At 35.3% G+C, this 26974-nt stretch overlaps 1 protein-coding gene across 1 annotated transcript in view; it reads right to left on the reverse strand.

Moving 5' to 3' along the window:
- Window positions 1-6080: 6080 nt before the first annotated feature.
- The window catches only part of LOC136041516 (soluble guanylate cyclase 88E-like), a 104456-nt gene continuing 83562 nt past the window's right edge, over window positions 6081-26974 (reverse strand). Inside the window, exons 8-10 of the mRNA XM_065726224.1 lie at window positions 24629-24761; window positions 18738-18845; window positions 6081-9800 (exon numbers count right to left, since the gene is read on the reverse strand). Of these exons, the coding sequence (XP_065582296.1) occupies window positions 9505-9800; window positions 18738-18845; window positions 24629-24761 (537 nt within the window). The 3' untranslated portion in view covers window positions 6081-9504. The remainder of the gene's footprint in view (window positions 9801-18737; window positions 18846-24628; window positions 24762-26974) is intronic.

Here is a 26974-nt window from a genome sequence, read left to right on the forward strand (position 1 = left end):
ATCAATTTTTGCCCAAACAGGATCAAAACATCTGAGAAATCTATTTTTTATAGTCCGAAGCTTTAAACAAGAGGTTATAAGCCAGTTCTATCTTGACAGAAAGCTGCGGAGGGGCGTTTACTGCCATTTTTCCTATTAAAGACCAATTTTTGCCCAAACAGGATCAAAATATCAGAGAAACCGATTTATCATAGTTTAAAGCTTTAAAGACAAGAGATTTTAAGCTAGCACTTTGTTGACAGAACGCCCCGGTGGGGTATTTACTGCCATTGTGTGCCATGAAAGACAAATTTCTGCCCAAACAGGGTCAAAATAAGAGAGAAATCGGTTTTTCATTGTCTAAAGCTTTGAAAAAGAGGTTTTAAGCTAGCACTATCTTGACAGAACGCCCAAGAGGGGTGTTTACTGCCGTTGTGTGCCATGAAAGACCAATATTTGGGCCAAACAGGATCAAAATATGAGAAATATTGATTTTTCATAGTCTAAAGCTGTAAAAAAAGAGGTTTTAAGCCAGCCCCATCTTGACAGAACATCGTGGAGGAGCGTTTAGTATCACTTTGTGTCATAAAAGATAAACTTTAGAACGTGTTAGTTCAAGGCAATATCCAATCTGTGACACTCAGCGTAAGGCACACTGCACCTCTTGGCGTACATTATCACACATAAAACATTTTCTGGCATTTTCCGGCAAAAATATGCGTTTACACTAGAATCGTTCGTCTAAACTTAAAAGAAATTTCCCAATAGCATTTCTTCCGATGACTCGTCGCAATTGACGCCAGTGTGTTACATTATGCCTGCCTAGTGGCACCCTCTGGCCTGTAATACCACATTGACCATTGTTTTTTTTAAGTACGGAAACGTGCCATTTTTTTTGTTAGATTGTGACGTACCTTAGCATTCACACCCCCCTTCTCCTTATATCCAGTGATTTTAGGAAAACGTCTCCTTTATTCTTAGAAAGGAAATAAAATTTAAAACATCTTTTTTAACAAGCCTTTTCTTATTCCCGCAAATTTAGAAATCCGGAACAATCATTGTAAATCAAGATCAATGCATAGACGTCCAATAGTGAGGGGGTTATGGATTTGACGACGCCCATAAGGGGTGTATTACTAGAGCTACTAGCTCCTCAAGACGTTATTACGCGCACCTGGGTCTTGCGTAAAACTATAGTACAATACAAAGTGTTGAAACATATTCCAAAATAATTCCCTCAAAACAAAAAAATTACTCATATGAAGTACAGAATACGTGCGGGACACGCTTGCCAAACCCGAATGAATCTAGCTTAAAATCATTTAACACAGTGCAACCTAGGTAAAAAAAAAAAATAGGTTGGTTGCAATTACGCGATTTGTGGTACGTTACTGCAGGTACTGGGGGCATCTGAAGGTTGGCTGCAGGTATCCAGGGGAGCTCTGGGTTGGCAGCAGGTACCTTGGGTAACCAGCTGTAGGTCGATTACGGGTACCTGGTGTGTGGCAGGCTGTGTGCAGGTTGGTTTTGTAAAAAAATTTAATATTTACAGCAAGTATTTGTTTTATTCTGTTAGAGGTCTTTGGATTTGTTTAAAGTATTTTTATTTCGTAAGAATAATTTTGTTTTCTCAGAACTATTTTAGATTTTGTCAGAACTTCTTGTATTTTGTAAGAATTATTTTTTTTTTTTTTTGTAGGAATTATTTCGAATAACGTTTGAACGGTTTTGCATTCTATAAAAAGTATTTGGATAGTTTTGAGAATTTTTGAGTTTTGTAGCAAGTATTTTGTTTTCTGCCCAACTATTTTTCATTCTATTAGAACTATTTTAGAATTTTACGAAGTATTTTTGTATTTTGTAAGAATTATTCCTGTTTTGTAGGAATTACTTTGGATTATGTTTGACATTTTTGTATTCTAAAAAACGTATTTGGGGTGTTTTTAATATTTTGTCTTTTGTAGGGAGTATTTTTTGTTCTTCACCAACTTTTTTTTTATTCATTTAGAACTATTTTAGAATTGTGCAAATTATGTTTGTATTTTGTACTAATTATTTCTGTTTTGTAAGAATTATATCGGATTATGTTTAAAATTTTTAATTTTATAAGAGCTATTTGGGGTGTGTGAAGTATTTTTGTATTTCTTACGAACACTTTTTTCGTTTAGTAGGAATTATTTTGGATTATATATGAACCTTTTGTGATCTTTAAGAAGTATTTGGGTATTTGTTAGAATCTTTGTTTTTTGTAGCAAGTATTTTGTGTTCTGCACCAAGTATTTTTTATTCTTTTATAACTATTTTTGAATTGTGAAAATTAATTTTTGTATTTCGTAAGAATTATTTCTGTTTTGTAAGAATTACTTTGGATTACGTTTGAGCTTTTTGTATTCTATAATAATTATTTGGGGTGTTCTTAGATTTTCTGTGTTTTGTAGCAAGTACTTCGTGTTCTGTATCAGCTATTTTTCATTCTGTTAGAAATGTTTCAGAATTGTGTTAAGTATTTTGTATTTCGTAAGAATAATATTTTGCTTTGTAGGAATTATTTTGGATTATGTTTGAACTTTTTGTAATCTGTAAGAAGTATTTGGAATGTTGTTAGAATTTTGTGTTTTGTAGCAAGTATTTTGTGTTCATTCTTTTACAACTATTTTAGAATTGTGAAAAGTATTTTGTATTCTACAAGAAGTATTTGGGGTGTTTTTAGATTTTCTGTGTTTTGTAGCAAGTATTTTGTGTTCTGCGTCAGCTATTCTTCATTCTTCAGCTATTTTTCATTCTGTTAGAACTGTTTCAGAGTTGTTTGAAGTATTTTGTATTTTGTACGGATAATTTTTGTTTTGTAGGAATTATTTTGGATTATATTTGAACTTTTTGTAATCTATAAGAAGTATTTGGAATGTTGTTAGAATTTTTGTCTTTTGTAGCAAGTATTTTTGGTTCTGTATCAGCCTTTTTTCATTGTGTTAGAACTATTTTAGAATTGTTTAAAATATTTTTGTGATTATTTTGAGATTATTTTGGATTATGTTTGAACTTTTTCTATTGTACTTTAGTATTGAACAAGACCCAGTGCGCTTAACAACGTTTTGAGGGTTTAGTAGCTCCAATAGTATACTCCCTATGGGCATTGTAAAATCTATAACCCCCTCACTATTGGATTTCTATGTATTGGTCTTTATTTCTAAGGATTGTTATGGATTTCCAAATGCTGTGAGCATAAGGAAAAGGCTTTTTCATGAAAATATTTTATATTCTATGCCCTTTTTAAGAATAAAGTGCATTTTTTTTTACAAAATCACTGGAAATAAGGAGGAAAAAACAATGGTCAATTTTAGTTTATAAGCACATTTTTGTGGGAAAAATGGTTGAAAATGCTTTAGGTGTAGTATTGCTGGCCAGAGGGTGGCACTAGGCAGGCACTTTGTTTCACACTGGCGTCAATTGGGATGAGTCATCAGAAGAAACGCAATTGGGAATTTTCTTTAAGTTTAAACGAACCATTCTAGTGTAAACAGATTTTTACCGGGAAATACCTGAAAAATGTCTTATGTGTGATAATGCATGCCAGAGGGTGCCGTTTGCCATCCATTGAGTGTGAAAGGTTGGGTATTGCATTGGACTAATACGTTCAAAAATTGATCTTTTATGGCACAGTTTATAAGCACTTTTATGAGCACACTCCCTTGAGGAAAACACTCCCATCTTGAGGAAAACACTCCCTAGTACGTAACAAGAACCTGCATCTTGAATAAAATTAATAACACCCGCGTCTTGAGGGAATCACCGTTAAACTTCTTCGTGGTTTTAAACCATTAAGGAAGAAAACAGCGGCTATGACTGTCGTTAAAACCAGTAAGTCCTCACTACTAACAGGGGATGGTAATTATTCTATGATATAAAAAACTGAGATTGTGCAGGTTTTGACTCAAGCAGCCTTTTGGTGCAGTAAATCGTTTTTCTGAATTGCGCATACATGGGGTAAGTCTGAGTCAAGATAGTTATCATGATTTGTCGGATGATAGAACTGATCATATTGAAAACTTTATGTATTTTAAACAGCATGGTTTAGATTTCAAAACATCGATGATGAATAAAAAATAAATTGCTATAATAACAAAAATTAGTGTATAGAACTAGGGAAAGTTAATTGGCTTATAATGTATAATGATAGTAATTCCGAGAAACCTCAACGCTTCAGTATACAATACTGTATCTTCAAGATACAACGCCTTATCTACAAGATCCGACACTGTTTGTTGTGTTCAAGAAACAACACATTACTGTATAACAAAATATGACCGTATTGCTAGAAAATTCCCGGAAATAGTTGCAAGTAAAAGTAGCTGTAGTCTCAAGTAGTTGCAGTCACAGTCATTAGTGGTCGTAGCTGAAGTCATGAGTAGCAACGCAGTCCCAAGTAGCCACAGTTTCAGTCAAAGTACCATCTGCAATAACAATAGCTCTGAACGTCAATGCCCTTATCCGTTCCTAAAACAGCTTAGATACGCCTTTTTGATGACCTGGATGCACATAGTGTCTTATGATTTAGCTACAAATTCCACCCCAATACCTCCAATCATTCCTCAAAAGCCCCTTTATACACCCTAGAAGTTTCAACTTCATACCTTCAGCTGTTCCTTAGATATTGCAGATATCTCCTTTTGACAACCAGCATGCAGAGAGTGTATTTTGATTGTGTTCGGTATCCCTCTCAGTATCTTCTCAAAGCTTCACCTTAATACCCTGAGCTGTTTTGGACACCCAGAATAAACATACCCCTTTTTCTCAATGACTAACCATAATGTAAACAAAGAGCACCTTGCATAACATATAAACCTTGCCCACGGGCTGTGAGGGGCTACGTCATCTAGATGGGCATAATCATTTTACCTTTGAACTGTTTTGAGTAAAGTGGCCATTTCAAAATTGTTGTTGGATTCTTTTGAAAATGACAAATCCAAAGCTCAAACTTAATTCCTTCAGCCGTTCTTATTGCAGATCCACCTTTTTTATAAATTGAATGTGCATAGTGCCTTTTGGTTTAGTTGGCATACGCCTCAACATTACTTCAAGTTTCACCTTGATACCTTTAGCCTTTTGGACGCAACCTGAATCATAAATTTTCCCTTTTCTTTATGATAAACCATGCATGTAAACCATGGGCAAATCATATAATTTATAATAATTGCCCCTTGGGTTGTGGAGGGCGTTGTGGAGGGCGTTGCATCTCGTAGTCGTAACTATTAGACCTTCTAACTAGTTTGAAAAAAATGGCTATTTCACAATTTTTTTCAGTTTCAAGGAGAGGGGACGCGTGAAAAGGAAGGGGGGCTGGTTGCCCTCCAATCACTTCAAATCCCTTCAACATTCCCTGAGAATTTCAACTTCATACCCTCTGCTGTTCCTTAGCTATTGCAGATATCTCCATTTTACAATCAGCATGCCTATAGTGTTTTTTGGTTGTGTTCGGCATCCCTCTCAATACATCCTTAAAGTTTCACCTTCGTATCCTAAGCTTGTTTGGAGACCCAGGATCAAACATGCCCCTTTTTCCCAATAAAAAACCTTATAGTTTAACAATAAGCAACTTGTATAAGTTACAGCCGTTGCCCCAGGGGATGTGTGTGGTTTCGTCAACCCTGAGTGCATAGTTATTTGACCTTTAGACTGTTTTGGACAAAGTTACTATCTTAAAATTTTGATGGGATAAAATTTGGATGTGGGAGGGGAGATGAATGCCGTGTAATCATCTTTGAATTGTAAAAAGGGGACTATAATTTTCAATTTCAAAATTGAATGATTCCCTCCGACGTTTTTACCGCCACTCCTTCCATATCAAGTGCTTCTGGGGTGAAGGAGGGGAAATATATAAATCTGAATACATTAAGGCCTTTTGGCTCTTTATTATAGGAACACTAGATCTTTGGGTCTGATATTTGTTATTTAGAAATATAAGGAAATTTTTCGGAAGAATTTTCTACGGAAGGGGAGAATTTTCAGTGGGGAAGAAAATTTCTAAAGGGAATTTTTCAGGGGAAATTTTAGACGGGGTCAGGTGTATCTTCTGTCATGATTCACAAAAAAAAAGGCAGAAATTAAATTGAAAACACCCAGTTTTTCTCCCTGAAAGTAAGGAGCATCATTCAAACTCAAAACGAACAGAAATTATTCCGTATATGAGTGGGACTGTCTTTAGGCTATTAGTCTTTGGTCTTTAGGCTATAGCTTGGTCCCAATTCTTTAAGAAAACAAGGGCCATTGAATTTGAATTAGAAATAAGACTTTAACGTAAATACTGAGGGACGAGGCGGGGGTGCCCGCCGCATATTCAGAATAACTTTGGTTGTTTTAAGTTTTAATGTTGTTCCTTACTTTCAGTTTTAAAAAAACTAGTTTTCTTTTATTTAATTATCTTACAAAATAAGGTTAACACACCTTTCACATTTTTTTCATATTCTCGCTTTGAAAAACGCCTTGAGGTATGCAAAAGTAGGAAAAAAGTCCTTTCAAATTTTATTTCGATAAAATTAAATAAACTCAACAATGAATGCTCTTCGCGAGATCTTATATGCTTCTATACTTGTTTCCTCGACAAACTTCCTAACAGTAAACTTCCTCAAACTTATTTTGTTATTCTTTAAAATAATGGAAAGTTTTTTTTTAGAAGTCATCGTTTTGTCTTGTTTCACAAATCAAATTCATCTTCAAATAAAAATCTAATAAATGGTCTATTTATATTGATAAAAATAAGGTTTTATAAGACACTTTTAGACAATAATATATATTTAGGTCAGTAAGTTCCTTACCGTCTGTTTTAAATTTAATGTTGAAATGATAAACAAACAAATATCAAACCATAATTTGAAGTTCAATCAATTTTGGGTAATGCAAAGTGAAAAGAAACGTATATATAATATTTTATGAGTCTCACTTTCGTAGCATTGCTTTAAAACAAAGTAAGAGGTTAAATTATACATGTAAGAAGTACATCTAGCGCCAGCGTATAGACTTGTAAGTGTAAAAAAAAGTATAGATTTTCGTCCCTAAAACAAAAGGGTGCATCTCAAATTGTTATTATGTTTTCTTGAGATCGAAAATAAGATTGTTTTACTTTCTTTGAGATTAGTTTTATATTCCATGATTGAAATGAAAAAAAAAAAACATTAAAATTTGTACTGTCTACATGAGTAATTAGCTTTGTTTTGGTATGTGCACTTATCTATTGAGAAATTGGATTCCAAAAATATATATAAAGAGAAAACAACTTTAAAATAAAAAATAGACGGTAAAAAGAGATTTGGCTCAAAATAGGTATTAATACGATAGCGCATGTCCACAAAAACACAAAAAAGAACAAAAAATACATGTTAGTTGTAGGGAAATGGGAATGCTAGCAAAAAAAAATAGTTTTTCGGGGTAATAAAATACCTCAAGTATATAATATATACGTATAAATGTACATAAAATAGGCCAATAATAAATCAATCAAATTGTTCACTCGAATACTGAAAATTCCGTCAAAAAAGAAGAAAATAGCCTCCAGACTGAAAACCACAGATTTACAAATGAAAAATCAACACGTAACACTTTTAATCATAAGATTTGTTAGACTTCGAGCTAGAGGTAACCAAGAATTCTTTTTTTTTCTTCCGTTATTCCAGTCAGTACTGATCTGAGGTCCATTTTTTGTTTAATTTTTTTTAAGAAATAGAAACACTTGTTTTCTGATTTTTCTAATTTTGTATATTTTTTCCATTTCCTGTATTTTTCTAATTTAAATGTCAGAAAACGAACTAAAAAAAACATCGTTTAAATTTATATGATTAAAGTAAAGGGAGACTGAACTCAAAACCATCAAACACTACCTCCAATTAAAACTAAATTCTTATGCGATTTTTGTACTTCTTAAATATGAGTGGTTTCACATCAGAACTAAAAAGAAGACAAAAAATCCAACGCCATGAGCACATTCTAGTTGCTACAAAATATTTCATAGGCTTTCAGTCAATATTCCGGACCTCTTCCGTTATACGTATATCATAGCTAAATATAGCATTTCCATTGTAAACATACAAAATATTTAAGTTGGTTACTTGCTTAACTCGATTGAAAACGGCAATGCTCGGCGATATTGTGTGAAATTTCCTTCATGTCTCCGCCGCTAAAAGCACTCGACTGCTCCCGAATGGGCCACCGTGAACGTCAACAAACATGAACGTTTGGTCCCGAACTGTTGCTTATTACACTGCTTTGGCACACGCCAAGTACTTTCAGTTGTTTTTATGTTTGCACCACTTGAGAAAGCTGTAGGTATGATTTACTTTATAGTGTTCATTCCCTAATTTGTAGATTACTTCATATGCTTGCCACTCGTCAAATATTATAGTTGTCCCTGTTCGGATATGCACTAAATACACTTTAAACAGTGGTATACGTATATATATATATAAAAAAAATATTATTTCTTCTTTTTTTTGTACAATGTTTGCTATATGCGTTGGCACACAGATCCTTAACATGTTGGGGAGTTGAGGTTTTTCCAAATTCTGGGGCTTAGAGAAGTCTTTCTCCATTTCTAGATTTCTTTTGGAAAAAAATGCAGGATATTCCCTATCGTTTTTGATGCGACAATGCAATTATTATAATGAATGAAGCAGTGAAGTGTTTGAAAGTATCATTTTCGTTTTTTTATATAAAACCTTGCGTCTAAAATCAGCGAGATTAGATTCAGGCCAGGATTACGCATAGGTTCGGTAGGTCCGGGTATTGGGATGCACAATGCCGAGGGGCGCAAAAAAGAAATACTGAGAGATTTTATTAACAAACACTGGACTGATGTGATTTATCGTCTAAGTGCCAGGTGAATTTTGCTGCTGCGCTGCCAATTAACAGAAAAGTGATTTTAAAACAAGAGAGCTATTCTGTAGCCGCTTATAAACTGTCAGATGTCTCCCAAGAATGGCAGCCTAGAGCTCGGTATCACCTTTCTCTTGTATTACTTTTGGTTCATCACTCATCAGTTGCCTTTCTTCATGGCTTCCACTGTCCCCAATTTTTTTGGGATTTCCCCGTAAATCTCTGTCTCTCTGATAAAAATATTGCTTGTGTCTGGGGGTGACAAAACCCTTGGGTCTTGGGGGTGCCAAAGATTTAATTTCGGCCCTGATCAGATCTAGCATGGTTAACACAGCTGATTGTCGACGCGTATGTCTTGTCACTTAGTGTCTTTTGTTCAGGTTGTGTTTAACATTTGGTTTTTAATGGATTTTTTTACTAGAATTTCGGAAAAACAGTTAACTGATGTAAAACTTGTGTAAGGAAAAATATGTATGCAAACTTTTTTGATCATCAGGAAGATTTGCTCTTATTTGTATACATTTGACTAATATGGGCAGAGATTAATTTCGCAATTTGCATTTGTAGAATTTGCAAAAATATGTCGAACCTTCATCAATCAAATGATCCAATGGTAATAAAGTGGAATGTCTAGACTGTGACCAGGTTATATCACTATTCACATTAGTCCTTCATTTTAAATATTTTGGGAGCCGACGCTCTTCTGTCGCACTTCAATAAGTCTTCGGAGCTTATTGGTATGTATCCACGGCGATTATTTCTAACCTGGCCAGCTGACATAACGCGTTTCATGGGTACTTCTTCGTCTTTTCCTTCGAGCCAAAATGTTTTCATTAGGCCTTTGCCCTTGATTTTAGTTTCGCCTCTCTCTTTTAGACGGAACTTTGAGCCGAGAAGCGATTTTGTTTTCTCAGAAACATGAATTCTCATTGGCATACTGTTTGACTCCATTCTTGATGCTATAAATAAAAATATGTGTAAATTAAAAAATTGTCTTTTAGATCCACAAATATAGCGCGAAACAAAACCTATTAAAGTCAGATACTTAAATTTGAACAAGAAATTCATCTTTTGATATTTGCAACTGTTTTCGAAGCAGAATATTCAGATAAAATGTCCTTCATTTCCCGATTTCTTGCAATCATCAAATATTTCCTTTCAACATCTAAGGATACTTTCTTTCTTTCGATGTTTATTTCTTTCTTTGGATGTCTCTTCTTTTCGATTTATATGAAGAGCATTGGCAAAAGAAACGCATTTATTTTTCTTGCTCAAATTTTTGAGGGTACCGTTTTTGTTTATGTATGTTTCTGATCAGTAAGATGTTAGTTTGGTGCTAGTATATAAAACATAGAGCCACTGGCACTGTTCAGACTCAGCCCTGAAAATTGTTGTCTTGAAATGGTAACAACATAAGCATCGCTAAGAAGTTTTCTTTGCTTTTGGCAGCGCAAGAGACGTAATCTGATGCCAATAGTATGGTTTTCCAGGTGTGCTGCACTTTCTCATGCTTTACCCACCCACTATGTATACAAAAGGCTGAATTAATGTAAAATAAAGGAAGAATAAAACAGAAGAGAACAATCCAGGCATGTTAGCACCGATGCCAGGAGTTATGATGCAGTAAGAAAATCAAGGGATACTCAAATCGACTTGTGAAATCTTGGTATTATTTTTCGGGTCGTGCTCTAGGCATATTTTATACTAATGAAACATATTGTCTGGAAACAACACGTTTTATACAATATGTAACATCATTACAATACTACTTTTTGCTCTTTTTATGCATATGAAAACGAGGTCATTCACATAAAAAATGTTCTTGTTTTTAAATTAAGGGTCTAAAGTATAGTCAACCAAAGGGTACACGTTCTGCCCATGACTCACCAAATATGCCATGCCCCATGGGTGGGGTCTGCTCCTTACGATGGGAATAACGCGTATATATCGAAATTAAAAGTATAATGTTTAGTCCTGAAACTAAACATTATTAAGCATAGCGCACAAACATCTGACTTAAAAATCCTATGAACTGATCGGTCTAAATTGGGAAATACTTCGTTATTAGGGAGGGGCATAGGGTCCCCTTGGAAATCCTAAACTTTCCCAGATTTCTGTTCACGTCTAATTGAAACTTTTCAAAAAATGCCTTAGAAAGAAATTGCCATGTACCTGCCTGTTTTTTAAGCTAAACAATCGAGTTCTTACTTGTCCTTTTATTCTTCTTCTTATTGAAATGTTTGTCATACAACAGGAATCTGTCAGCGTGTATAAGCTTTGGAATTTGGAAGTATAATAAACTTGTCAATCAACAATTTCGTTTTTATTTGTTTTTCCCGTTTTGAAAATAATAGAAGAAATACGGTTTTGGGAGTTTAAATAGCTGACAATAAAAATAAACAAATTACTTTGCAAGGGCTAAACTCTCCTCAGAACGAACATAGCACTTGGACAAAAAAAAAGAAGCCTAAACATTGCGTAATTTTCAATCTCAAACATCATCACTTAGAAGATAATTAACTAACTGATTTTAAGAGGGAACAAAGTAAAATTGACCGACTATTGCAGTTAGTTTTTGATCAGATGAGATTAAGTTATTTTATTTTTACCTATCCTTAAAATGTTCTCAGGAGTTGTTTTGTTCTTTTCTTTTTTTCTTTCTTTTTTTTAATGTTAATGGTCACCGCTGATTTAGATAAACTGAATTTTTTTTATCACATACGTTTTTCAAGAGATGTAGTTTTTTTTTTTTTTTTTTTTTTTTTTTTTTTTTTTTTTTTTTTTGACACACGCACACATTTTAAATTATAAGCATTTCGAGATTTGGTAGCTCAATTTGTAATAAAATGGACCCGAAGTTACTTGCTTTAAATGGAGACATCTTTGATTACCCCACTAAAGCCTATATTCATTTTTTCTGATTTTTATCAGAAATAATTCCTATTTTTAATTGATCAAAGTTACGGCAGCTAACTGTCACTAGGTAGAGTAATGACAATGTTTTGCCCCTCCCAGAGATTTAACATATTTATGGCTGATTTGTCACTGCTTTTCTGAAGTTTCTGCCCTTTCCATTGTAATATTTAAGTTAAAACAAAAAGAACTTCTTTTGAATGCACTCAAAACAAGCAAAATAAATATGTGTTTGATGCAGAAAGCCTTTGAAAAACCTGACGGTTTTGACAAAGAAAAGCTTAAACAAAGGTGTGATTTTCTTAGCAGTGTTTCCACTCTTTAAAAGACTGGAAATATACCATGGAACACTGTATAGATAGAGAATGGGATAAAGGTCAGATTGGAGTCACGCTAATTGGTGTCTGTTTATTCCATTCTTACATTGCAAAATGTCACTTTAAAGTTTAGTGTGACTCCAGGGGCTAGCGGCAGAAAAACCTGACCGCGAGATTTTGCAGAATCTGGCGTCTACCCTTTTTCTAGAATTGGGTGTTTTATCGCCATCGTGGTTTTCCGGTACAGTATGTTTTTGCCACCCAGGAAATCTTGCATTATCAAGAGGATTAGTTGGGTCAGCTTAGACAGGTAAGATTAGTCTTCTATGTCTATGTCTACACTGAGTTCTGAGTTCTTTATTTAACAATGAATTTCTTAAACAAAAGATTACTTCAAGATAATCTCCCCCATAAAGCTTCATGGCCGGAAAAGAACAGTAGAGAAAAAAAATACCAACACAGAAAATATAAACAAAATCCAAAAAAATGAGTCGCCCGCCTTAATAATCCCCAAAAATTACTACCTAGGCAGGGGGTAGCACATGATTTCAGCAATTCAATTCCGAGACATCAACTCCAAGGGAAACCGGAATAAAAAAATCATTTACTAGCTAAGAAATCTCGAACATCATTTTTGAACATACCAAACGAGTTGTAGCTTCGTACGAACTCCGGGAGCGTGTTCCAGATCCTCTTGCAAGCTGTCAGAGGGCTGCAACAGGAAGGTTGTGTATGTTTTTGTCTATATCTCTGCCTATGTCGTGGTAACGAACTGTAGTAAGGAGCGACCGACTCAATAGTAACCAAAACTCAAAAAAATTGATACCAATAGCTACATCAAAAGAATCGCATTTTAATGCTGATTTTAAATATATAAGTTTTATTAAGTTTAGTCTTAAATATCTTTACCCATTTATATCTTTATATCTTTACCCATCAAAAGTTACGAACCTGAGAAAATTTGCATTTTTTAAGAAAATAGGGGGAAACACCCCGAAAAATAAGAGAACCATACTGTAGAAGTTTCAAGCTCCTATCTACAAAAATGTGGAATTTTGCTATTTTTTGCCATAAGACAAATCACGGGTGCGTGTTTATTTGTTTGTTTGTTTTTTTTTCCCCAGGTGTCATCGTATCGACCAAGTGGTCCTAAAATGTCGCAAGAGGACTCATTCTAACGGAAATGAAAAGTTCTAGTGCCCTTTTTAAGTGACCAAAAAAATGGAGGGCATCTAGGCCCCCTCCCACGCTCATTTGTTTCCAAACGTCAACGGATCAAAATTTTGAGATAGCCATTTTGTTCAGCATAGTCGAAAACCATAATAACTATGTCTTTGGGGATGACTTACTCCCCCACAATCCCTCGGGGAGGGGCTGCAAGTTACAAAGTTTGACCAGTGTTTACATATAGTAACTGTTATTGGGAAGTGTACAGACGTTTTCAGGGGGATTTTATTTTGTTTGGGGGGGGGGCTGAGGGTAGGGGGCTATGTTGGAGGAATCGGTCATGGGGGAAGAAATATTCAATGAAAAGGGCGCAGGATTTTCTAGCATTACTATAAGAAAACAATGAAAAATAAACATGAAAACGTTTTTTTTAAATGAAAGGAAGGACTAGCATTGAAACTTAAAACGAACAGAGATTATTACGCATATGAGGGGTTCTAAAAATACTTTAGCATAAAGAGCGAGGTATTTAGGAGGAGATAAATACCTCGCTCTTTATGCTAAAGTATTTTTAGTAATTTCAACTATTTATTCTACGGCCTTTCTGATTCAGGGGTCAGTCTTAAAGAATTGGGACAAAACTTACGATTTAGTGTAAAGAGCGAGGTATTAACGAGGGTACAAACCCCTTCGTATACATAATAAAAATATAAGATTATGAAAGTTTGTTACGTAAGTGAATTCTTAAGGTTACGTATATTTTTTACTAATAAAAATGTTCATTAAAAATTAAAAGTTCTAGTTGCCTTTTTAAGTAACCGAAAAATTGGAGGGCAACTAGGCCTCCTTCTCCACCCCTTATTCTCAAAATCGTCTGATCAAAACTAAGAGAAAGCCATTTAGCCAAAAAAAGAATTAATATACAAATTTTATTTTAATAATTTATGTGCGGAGAGCCAAAACCAAACATGCATTAATTCAAAAACGTTCAGAAATTAAATAAAAAAAACTTATTTTTTTTAGCTGAAAGTAGGGAGTGACATTAAAACTTAAAACGAACAGAAATTACTCTGTATATGAAATGGGTTGTCCCCTCCGCAATCCCTTGCTCTTTACGCTAAAGTTTGACTCTTTGCCACAATTCTACTTTTTAAAACAATTAAAAACTTTAGCGTAAAGAGCGAGAGATTGCGGAGGGGACAACCCATTTCATATACAGAGTAATTTCTGTTCGTTTTAAGTTTTAATGTTGCTCCTTACTTTCAGCTAAAAAAATTAGTTTTATTTATTTAATCTGTTCTTATGTCTATGTCTATGCCTATATCTGTCTCTATTCTGACTTGCATGAATTAAAAGGTGGCGGAAAACATATGGTGGCGGAAAACCGCGGTGGTGTTAAAACAAGGTGCTACCATTTTCCTATCTTCATGACTATACTACTACTACTACTAATAACTCACTGCAGCACCAAGCCGCCTGAGGCCAACACAGCTACGCACGCTCCTCCTCCAACCTAATCTATTTAAAGCCTCCCTCTTTACACCCTCCCAGGAAGTTCCCATTTCCTTTAAATCCTTATTTATGACATCCTCCCAACCCAGACAAGGACGACCTGCTTTCCGTGTAGCCCCAGACGGTTGGCCAAAAAGGACAATCTTCGGTAATCTGTCATCCTTCATCCGTAGAACGTGGCCTAGCCATCTCAACCTTTCTTTCATTATAGCCCCAGAAAACGGGATTGAACCACACTTTTCGTACAACCTACTGTTTGAAATACGGTCAGTCAGCCGGGTACCCAGAACAATCCGTAGGCAATTTCTCTGGAAAACATCTAGTAAATTTTCATCTGCTTTTCGGAGTGTCCATGCTTCAGAGCCATATTTGACCACTGTCATCACTGTAGCTTCCAATATTCTAATCTTGGTTTGTAGGCTTATCTTTCTATTCTTCCAAACTTTTTTTAACTGTGAAAAAACACCCTGAGCTTTAGCTATTCTACTTTTAACATCTTCACTGCTCCCACCATCTTTACTAATAATACTTCCAAGGTAACTGAAGCTCCCAACCTGATCAATCTTTTCGTTACCTAAGGTCACCTGTTCATCTTCACTTATTCCTAACCTTAGTGACTTAGTCTTCTTAACATTAATTTTCAAGCCTATTTTAGCACCCTGAACTCGTAAAACCTCTAAAAATTCATTCATTTTGCTCACACTTTCATCTAATATGCTTAAATCATCAGCATAATCTAAGTCCAGGAGCGTTCTTCCTCCCCATTTGATTCCATGGTCTCCAATTGCCTTTCCTGTGCTCCTTAAGACGAAATCCATCAAAATGATCCATATAAAGGGGGATAGAACACAACCCTGCTTAACTCCTGATTTAATACAAAACCAGTTGCTAACCTCATTTCCTACCTTAACCGCAGCAGTATTATTCTCGTACATAGCGCAAATCACTTTAATGTATTTTTCTGGTATACCATATAACGATAAGACCTTTGTTAACGCTGTTCTATCAACAGAATCGAAAGCTTGCTCATAATCGATAAAACTAAGGACCAAAGGTGTTTGACAACGAAGGGACTTCTCAATTATTAACCTAAGAGTGAAAACATGGTCGACACATCCTCTACCTTTTCTAAAACCGCATTGTTCTTCCCTTAAAACTTTGTCTACAGCATGTCTCAGTCTAAAAAGTATCATATTACTCAGTAATTTGCTACCTACAGAGACCACACTAATGCCTCGATAATTCCGACATTCACTCTTGTCACCTTTCTTATACAGTGGTTTAATTAAGGTTTTCCTAAAATCATTGGGTACTTCCCCTTTTTCAAAAATCATGTTCATAATCTTCAGTAGCTTATTCCTAACCTCAGAGCCACCATATTTAAGGAACTCATTAATCATACTATCAGCACCTGGGGCCTTATTAATTTTTAATCCTTCTAGTACTGTCGCTAATTCTTCCTCACTAAACAAATCTTCCTTCACATCCAAGGTATCACAAACTTTTTCATTTTCATCTATATCTTTTCCTGCAACTGTATCTCGGTTTAGCACATTCTCAAAATGTTCCACCCATCTTTCTTTAACTTTTTCCTTATCACTAATTGTGGCCCCATTTCTATCTTTAACTGGGACTAGTCCGGATCGGCTACTCCCTTTCAATTTATTAACATGCCAGTATAATATTTTACTATTATGCCGTCTAGCCGCATCTTCCAGATCCTCAGCAATTGTATCCATCGCCTCCATTTCACATCTCCTTAGTTCATATTTTAATGCTTTCTCCACTTTCTTTACATTCCTTTTGTTTTCATACGACCTATCGCTCAGATAATTCTTATACAAACCCCTTCTACTATCTATTAAACCTAAAGCTTTTTCACTAATATTCCTAGTTGCTGTCTTAGCACTCTTCCCTAGGACACCATCAGCAACTTCACAAATTGTTTTTCTGAAATTATTCCATCCATCTTCCACATTGTCAAATTTTAAACCCTCAAGTTTAGTACTCAACTGTTCCTGGAATTTTTTTCTCAAATTTTCATCCTGAAGTCTACCAACATCATAACTTTCCGGGAGGGAGTTACTCTTCCGAAATTTCAGCTTTAAATTAACCTTAGATACTACTAGATGGTGATCTTTACTTTTAACATCAATAACGGCACTCCTATACACCCTAGTATCTTGTATTGATCCTGCTAGTCTTCTGTTTACAATAACATAATCAATAAGGTTTGCTGTCTTACCATCACGTGAATACCATGTCAACTTATGGGCCATTTTGTGACCAAACACCGTATTGGTTATAACTAGGTTGTTATACCTACAAAATTGCAAAAGCCTATAGCCATTACTGTTTTCTTTTCCTACACCAAAATTACCTAGGCTAGGATACCATCTATCCCTATTTCTACCAACCTGGGCATTAAAATCTCCTAGCAAAAACACCATATTTCTACCTGGTACCCTGTCTATTTGCTCCTGTAACTGTAAGTAAAATTCATCTGAGTCACTAGTATCTCCATCAGTTGGTTCAATGGGGGCATATACTACTATAACTGATACCCTAAACTTTTTAGTCATAAAATGAGCAATTAGTATTCTATTATTAATACCTTCCCAGCCTAAACAAGACTTAGCAGCTTCCTTATTCATCATGAGCCCTACTCCTTGTCTATGTACCCCATCCTTCCTTCCTGACTAAACAAATTCTATGTCACCTAATTTCATGCTTCCTACCCCTGGGATATGAGTTTCTGAAACTCCTAATAAATCCAGTTCAAACCGTCTGAATTCGTCAGTCAAAATGTCGATGCGATAGTCATTTTTTAACGTCGTAACATTCCAAGTTCCAATTTTCATGTTCTTTAAATCTTTGAAATTATTTTGGCCTCAAGAAAAGCAGTGATCCCGGATACCAGTGCAGGATGGGGACCAACATATCTTCTCAAGTCTACACCGAATGACTATAATCCTTGGATATCCGATTCTGCGATAATTTGGTGCTAGTGACTAGTGGAAACTAATGCGGTATAATTGTATAACGATAATTGTTTACTAATAGCCAGAAAACTTGGATCGAAAACACATTTAGGAACGGAAATACTGCTTTAGACTGTTTTAATCCTTTTTTTTTTCTCTCTGGTTTATAAATTCGGGACGACTCTTCTGCTGTCTTTTTCCTGAGCCTACCAGAGGTAGTTTTAGGGGGGGGAGATAGAGGAGGCACTTTCACCGGGCGTAGAAATTTTATGGGCGCAAAATTTTAAATAAACAATCTAACGGTCTGAAAATTTTATTGTGATCTGAAATTTTTTGGAAGACAAGAGAAGGGGGTTAATCAAAATTTTACCCCGAGTGCAAGAGAGACTACCACTGGGGAACTACCACTGGGGCCAGCCACAACCCTGACCATAATCCTAGCAGTATCGAGCTGATGGTTAACTTTTTTGCGTCCCAAATAGTGTCTTCGTGCTTCTGAAAAAGGTACATGTTTTTACTGTCAAACGCTTGCGAAATTATGTAGTTATTAGTGCCAAATTAGTGGCATAATGTTCAACACAATAATCAAGAGCATGGGTGCCTCACGGGGTAAGCGCGCTTCAAAGAAAATGGCTGAAAAGAGAGGACACTTTTAAGCATTACAACTTACATTCAGTTTGAATTCTATGGACCATTGTACACAAGATATTTACTGCTTAAATTATGGCCTTCAGCAATTATTTTTCTTTTTTTAATCAGCCTCTTATCCTAACATAGCGATATCCTTTCTGTCAGAAAAAGCCTTTTTAGTACTATCTTCAACCTAAAAAAGCTATTAACCCAAGGACATCTTCTCGCTAAAATAATACACAACGACGAAATTATCTAATTGAAGACTTTATCAGGGATTTTATTTTGATTCATGTTTATTTAATTGATCTAAACGAAAAATAACTAATCAAATGATTATAACTGAAATTTTTTTGAAAGGTCTTTTGTTATTTACCTGTATTAACCGTGTCTCCAAAAAGACAGTATCTGGGCATCTTCAATCCTACAATGCCCGCTACTACAGGCCCTGAATGTACGCCAACTCGTATTTGGATTGGCTCACCTAAAAAAAAATAGCCAGAACTGTCACTCTTGTGCAATTGGCATATTAATTTGTTCTAGAAGCTGTAAAAATTGAACAGGAAAGGAACTTCGGCTTTTAATCTTGCTATACGAAATTTAATAATGACAAAAAGTACCCATTTTTGCCCGGAAACTGCGCATTGTCTTGTAAATAAAGAAAACAAATGAATCAGAACAATTTGGGCTCTGGTTTCAGGTGGCTTGGTGCCGTGGTGGGTTATTAGTAGTATTATTAGTAATCAAGCTTTTTCTTTTGACACAATGCGGATAAAGGTAACGATGACATTTGTTATTCTTTCATTATAATATTTTTGAGCCAAATTTTTCAAAATAATCAATTCTTCTTTAAATTACTATAATATTTAGAAGAACCAACAAAATGTATTAATATATTAATTAAACTAGTTAACAATTTAATAGCAAAACTGAACATAGTCTTCCTTTCAAATTGGAAAATGCTTTGCGTGACTTTTGCTTTTATAACCATCAACCAATGTGTTTTTATTATCCTAGTTATGTACCAAGGCAAGGGAAAAGTCATGCAATTCCTCTGACTTGCTTAAAACAGTACGTTTTCCTAATTACTGTCATGAAGGTCATGGGTACGTCCTGTCAATAACACCGTAAAACTAAATTGGATTTTCTTGTTTTGGTGAGCAATTCTTCTCCCTTTATCCGGAAATTATGGAGTAGGATAGACTAATTGAGGAATATTGCAAAGGTGATTGGGAATTAATTGCACAAGCAGTGAGACTTGCGAAGGGTCAGTAAAACAAAATTTACGAAAGAATAAGTGACAAGGAGTGCATTAGTGTCCATAAATTTTTTACTCAGTCTAGATAGTGGACGCTGTTTAAAATTAAGGTCTTTTTATAAACGTTTAAAAGAAATCTTAAATGTTTGTTTACAAATAATCAAATACAAAAGTATCAATCCCTGGCTAGAGAAAAAACGTAGTAATCCAGCCACAACACACTGATTATTCCCTTTAAAAGGGATTAGGTTCATCATTTTTCTTTTGAGTTCTTACCTCCCGTCCCACAACTTGAAGCTAAACACGAGTTAGAATTTGATATTAATTGCAAACAGCTGTTGAAAGTTCGGGTTATGTTGTACCATTGTCCAGAGTGTGTGGGAATTTTATATATTTAGAAAGGAAACATTCTAAAGGGGACAAAGAACCCTCGCATCGGTCCCCACCGATCGATCACTGTTGCTCCGAATTTATGTAAGGCTTTTGAACTCATAGTTATAGATTAAACAAATCTGCTTTGCTATGCTTCTGATAATCCGTCCGAGTTTAAGAAGAATTAAGGGTCTACAAAAGTTAACTGTTTACAAAAGTATTTATCTTGGGTCAGAGAAGAATCGTAGTATTCCAGCAACAGCTTACTGCTTAGTCTCTCTAAAAAGCATTAGCTTGAACAATTTTCTTTTGAGTTCTTACCTCTCGTCCTACAAATTGAAGGTAGATATGAGTCAGAATTTGATAGTAAATAACAAGCGGCAGTTGGGAGTTTGGGTTTTGTTGTACCCTTGTCCAGAGTGTATGAGATATTTCTAAATTTAGAAAGGATACATTTTAAAGGGGACAAAAAACCCTTATAATGTGCAGCCTTTAGGCTGCACATTGCCAGAAAAGTGTCAAATGTCTGTTTGCCACCCACTTCAAAAGGAAATGGCTATCTTGGAAACTTGAAAAGGGGGAAATTCAAATGGAAAATGAAAGTTCTAGCGCTCTTTTCAAAGACCTAAGGCTTTTAGTGGGTGGAGGGAATAAGCATAGCACCAATGGGCATAGATGCTGACTTAAAACAATTAAAATGTCATGAGAATCAGAAGGAAGTTTTCCTGGGTACTATTTGTTTCTTAAAAAGTGCTTGAGGCAGTTTTGATTGATATCTTATTTCGTCCCCTGACAGCGGTTTTGTCGTAACTAAGGTTTTCAAAATTCCGAGAAAAACGACTTTGAAATTTTCACCTTTGCTGGAACTTATACGGTACAACCGATTTTCTTCACAAATAAATAAAAAAAAGAGAAAAAATAACTAGGACGGTCTCCCGAATATGAGATGGAAAAGGTGAAGTTTTCATTGTCAAAACTTGAAATGAAATACAGATACGACAATCCGACCTTACCGAAATTTTAGTAGACTTAGATACGACAAACTGGTGTAGGCTGCCTATGCTTTTCACCACGAAGATACGATAAACAAATTCTGATGCAGCAATACTATTTGAAAAAGTATAAAAAATAAAAAAAAAACTCAGAGACGTTCATTTTTTGTTGAGTTTCTTTGCTGGCCGCCGTTTTGCTTCAATGGAATCCTCCTCTAGACATGGATCTTGCGCAGACGGAGAGGCTTCGAAACGTTCAGTATCCCCCTTGGCCTTGTAGTACTGTTCATTCTTGGTTTCAAAATATTTCTGGTCTTGGTTGGGGATGAACTTCAGGAGATACTTGACATCTTTGATTTTTGCATGAGGTAGATTAAGTTTTTGAGCAAAAAATTTGGGCAAAACAAAGACGTTCAACAACACGGACAGCCGAAGTATTGAGATACTTTTTAACCGAAGTACATTCTTGTGATATAGTAGCCATTTGCAAGTCTCCAGGGAAGAAAGTTTTGAACCAAACTCTCTTAGCGTTATCCTAACGGAACTCAACTTGTTTAACCTTTGAATACGGTACCAACGAGTACTTTTACAGCTTTGCTGGCTTTTGAAAGTCAAAGAACTTTAACTGGGTCACTTGCAGGACATTCAAATGACGTGCCTTTCTTACTTTCAGTAACTTCCTCGCCAGATCTAGTGGAGAAAACAAATCAACGTACTTTACCCCCCCCCCCCTCAATAGTGCTATGTACAGTATCAACCTGTATAGTCGAATGACCTGGTTCAAGAGACTTCATAACCACTTTTTCTAAGCGTGGAAATGTTCTTAGAACATCTTGGATGGCGAAGCATATAATTGAGTTTTGGTTCTGGGACACGCAGGGGTCCGACCAAGTAATTAACTGACAGATATCAGGGTAAGTACCAAGAACTTTTTCTAGTATGGCAAGTAGTCCACTAGATATTTCGTTTGCTCCATGTCCAGCCTCAAACTCGGACCAAATGCAACAGTATACCTCATTGATTTTCTTACTGTTTAAGACTGTTTGAGAAACTTACTGTTTCTCTTACCCGGCTCAATAGTAACCAAAACTCAAAAAAAGGAATTTTTATATTAATAGCTACATCAAAAGGATCACATTTTAATGCTGATTTTAAATGTATAAGTTTCATCAAGTTTAGTCTTACCCATCAAAAGTTACAAGCCTGAGAAAATTTGCCTTATTTTAGAAAATAGGGGGAAACAACCCCTAAAAGTCATGGATCTTAACAAAAATCACACCATCGGATTCAGTGTATCAGAGAACCCTATTGTACAAGTTTCAAGCTCCTATCTACAAAAATGTGGAATTTTGTATTTTTTGCCAGAAGGCAGATCACGGATGCGTGTTGGTTTGTTGTTGTTTTTTTCCCAGGGGTAATCGTATCGACCCAGTGGTCCTGGAATCTTGTGAGAGGGCTCATTCTAACGGAAATGAAAAGTTCTAGTGCCCTTTTTAAGTGACCAAAAAAATTGGAGGGCACCTAGGCCCCCTCCCATGCTAATTATTTTCCCAAAGTCACTGGATCAAAATTCTGAGATAGCCATTTTATTCAGCGTAGTCGAAAAACCTTAACTATGTCTTTGGGGACGACTTACTCCCCCACAGTCCCCGTGGGAGGGGCTACAAGTTACAAACTTTGACCAGTGGTTACATATAGTAATGGTTATTTGGAAGTGCACAGACGTTTTCAGGGGGATTTTTGGGTTTGGGGGGGGGAGAAGAGAGGGATATGTTGGGGGAACTTTCCTTGGAGGATTTTGTCATGGGGGAAGAAAATTTTCATGAAGGGAGTGCAGAATTTTCTAGCATTATTAAAAAAACAATGAAAAAATAAATATGAAAAAGTTTTTTTCAACTGAAAGTAAGGAAAAGCATTAAAACTTAAAACGAACAGAAATTATTACGCATATGATGGGCTTACCTCCTCCTAATACCCCGCTCTTTACGCTAAAGTACTTTTAGTAATTTACACTATTTATTCTACGGCTTTTGTGATCCAGGAGTCGTTCTCAAGAAATTGGGACAAAATTTAAGCTTTAAAAGTGCGAGGTACTGACGAGGGGGTGAACCCCCTCATATACGTAATAAAAACATGAGAACACAGAAGTTCGTTATGTAAGCTAATTTATAAGTTACGTATTTCTTTTAATAATAAAAACATTCGTAAAAAAATTATAAGTTCTAGTTGCCTCTTTATGTAACCAAAAACTCGGAGGGCAACTTGGCCTCCTGCCCCGTTCTTTTTTTTCTCGAAATCATTCGATCAAAACTATGAGAAAGCCATTTAGCCAAAAAAATAAATATGCCAATTTCGTTTTAATTATTCATCTGTGGAGAGCCAAATCAAAACATGCATTGATTCAAAAACGTTCAGAAATTAAATAAAAAAAAAGACTTTTTTTAACGGAAAGCAAAGAGGGCTGCTTCCTCATCAACGCTAAAGCTTTTCATCAACGCTCTTTACGCTATTGTTTTTTACTGTTTTAAAAAGTAGAGTTGAGAGAAAGAGTCAAACTTTAGCGCAAAGAGCGGGGCGTTGATGAGAAAGCAGCCCCTTTCATATACGAAGTGATTTCTGTTCGTTTTAAGTTTTAATGCCGCTCCTTACTTTCCGTTAAAAAAACTAGTTTTTTTATTTATTTCATTATAAATCCTTTTTTTAATGTTATATAATCCACAAGCACCAATTTTCAACGATTAAGTTGGATAAATAAATTTTATTTTACCGTTTTTTTCTTCCTTGACGCCAAATTTTCAATTAAAGTATGCGTTTTCGGTCGTTTTTGACAAATGAATACTACGATTTATCAGTGCCAAAATTATTTATAGTTAGGATAGGTTGGGTTAGTTAGGCTATGCTGGGTTAGTTAGGTGAGGTCAAAAAGTGCTTGAATTTGAATTTGCGATAGAAGGGATTATTATATTCGTAAAGAACATAAAAAAGGCATCGAGTGGTATGTTCACTTTATTTGTAAGTCAATAATATTAACTGCGAAAGATTTACCAACCGGCTGCTCCATTACAAGGAAGCACTACCAAAATATGATCATAGCCAAGATTTGTTCTGACCACTGATACGCAACAAAATCATAACAAATCAGATATTTGATAATATTAAATTATACTCTATATATGTACAATATATAATATAATATATATATATATATAATATAAGATATAATATATATTATATTATTAGAACAAAATATTAGTCAATTCCATGAAAATTCCTGTAAATATTGTAGAGCTTGTGCAAATATAAACAATGTCTGTTCGCAACTCATTGTGAAACTTTTACCAAATCTTTTCTTCTTCAAAAGTGTACGTCGACGGAGTTACGACAAAAATGCCCAAGTAATTTTCCCATATGAGATACGACAAAACCGCTCTTAACAAAACAGCAAAATGTCAGATACGATAAACGAGAAATCTAAAATTGAGGCACTCCTAGTTGAGATACAATAAAATGGCCGACGGAACCAGATAGAACAACAAATTCCACATTAGATGGCCCTCTTAACTCCACTTCCCGAAAAAGTTGCAGATACGATAAAACCGCTCTCAGGGGACGATTTGTTTGGTGAAATAATTCAATTTTTTTTACCTGAGAATGGCTCAGCAACTCCTCGTATACCCTGAAGCATTCCCAGACCCATGCTGCAGACTCTCTCTGCATGATCGCTACAGGGTTCAGGAACTCCTCCAACTATCATATATGCATCTCCAACTGTTTCAACCTATGAATTTAGTCTAAATTAAGGACAAGTTCAGTGATATTTTTCGACACCTTTAGATATTATTTGGATTACTCGGTCAGTAAAAATATTGACTATTGAAATCAGGTAATTACAATATTTTAACGTCCAGTGGATATTGGACCATGTTTGATAGACAGTTTTTGATTGACAATCGATTGACGGTGTTTTTCCAGGTTGTTCCTATTCCTTACTGATAATTTTCTTATCCTTACTGATAAATTTACTTCTTGATTTCTACATTTAGTATAAATTTTGACTAGACGGGAATGGCAATTTTTAGTGGCACAACAGTAGAACCTTCGCTCTTGAAACCTATTTAGCTCTGCTTCGCAGTGACAAGCAGTTTACATTGTGTGGTACATGTAGGTAAATAAAGTCAAGATTTTTTGCTACTGTTAATATTTGTTTTCAATAAAAACAATGGATTTTTTCAATTGTTGCAAATGCAAATAAAGAAATAATAATTTCTGAGAATAATTTCTCAGAAATAATATCAAATTTTCCTCCACTTTTGGGTTCCTGGGAGCATTGTATTCTACAATGTAATTTTTATGCAGACCACTCCCTTTTTAAGTAGTATAATTATGCAGTTATTCGTTTATACATATGATTTAGCTTTAGACGGGTCAATTTATGTCTATTATTCTCTGGGAATCTAAGGTTTTGATAATTTTAAAATAAGTTTGGTTAACTCTCCCAACTATCCACCCAGGACCGTAGGTCTACTCCAAAGAACTATAGTACTTGGCTTATGATTCAAATTACAAATTGCTATTCTGTGACAAAATTGGCCTAAAACTTGAAAGAAAGAAGATAAAATTCTAGTTCGGATAAGAAACATTCAATGAGAAGGTAAAAAAAAACTTCTTCTAAAAAGTACACGACAATTCTTATAATTTATAGTTTGGGTCATTTAAGGAGGTCATCTTATTTCTTGAGGGAACTATTGCGAATTAGGGAGACTGGGATAATTATGGCCAGCGGTAAAGGCAGTTACTGTGTGTAAAGTCGATAACAAAGATTCATACCGATTGTTGCTGCTATCTCAAGACAGTTTATGGAAATACTAATGGAGCGCTCGCTTTCTTGCCTGTCTTTGTTTGTCTGTTGTGTAAGAAAGACTGTTTCGACGTTTCAACTTATATGACAGACACTAGTTTAATCCACTATCATCTCTTTCTGTTTACATTACGCGGAACGAGACATATCTTGCAATAACAAGGTAAGCCATATTGTTGTACCATGTAGTATTTATTAAGGTTAAAGCACTGATATTTTCATTTTTTGCCGATAGATAACGACCATGCGTTTGGGGTAATGGTGGTCACCGCACTTGAGGCAATAGCAGTCGTGACCGACATTGCGCCATTAGTGCCCATATTTTTGATATTTTTTTTTATCTATGTTTCAGATGCCCAGAAAATACATAAGGAAAACAATTGAAAGCTAAATGGACTGCAGAGGAATTAAAAAAAAGCAAAAACAGCCATTACTAGAGGATTATCGATCCGAAAGGCTGCAGACAAATTCAAAATACCATTCAGTACGTTGCAAGAACTAATGAAGAGTGGGATTGATTCTGGTCCCAGCTTAGGCATGAAGTGTGTCTTCCCTCCTGCACAAAAAGCAGCTCTAGATGACCATGTAAAAACTTTATCAAAGATTTTCTACGGCATCACTGCACTGAAATTAAGAAAAATTACATTGGATATGCAGAAAGAAACCATTCAAGCCATGGATTTGATAAAGAAACAAAAATGGCTGTCCTGGATTGGATTTACGGGTTTATTGACAGAAACAAAATTAGCGTGCGCAAATCTAAAGCCACAAGCATCGGAAGAGCCACGGGCTTTAATAAAGAGGAAGTAAATCATTTCTTCCAAAATTTAGAACAAGCTATGGGTAAAAATAAGTTTAATGATACCAATTATTGGAACGTAGATAAAACAGGGATCACGACTGTACAGGACCTTGGTCTAATGCTGCCAGAACGGGGCCAAAAGCGTTTAGGTTCTATAACAAGTTGGGATAGGGGCCAAAACATTATAGTTGTGTGTGCCATGAGCTAGGAAGGGCTTTACGCTCCACCAAAGTTTATTTTTCCTTAATCTCGTATGTCCCCGCTCTTAGAAAAAACGAACCACTTGGATCTGTTTACTCATGCTCTAAGACAGGCTGGATCTATGAAGAAC

Source organism: Artemia franciscana, chromosome 2, assembly GCF_032884065.1.
Source record: "Artemia franciscana chromosome 2, ASM3288406v1, whole genome shotgun sequence".
Lineage (NCBI taxonomy): Eukaryota > Metazoa > Arthropoda > Branchiopoda > Anostraca > Artemiidae > Artemia > Artemia franciscana.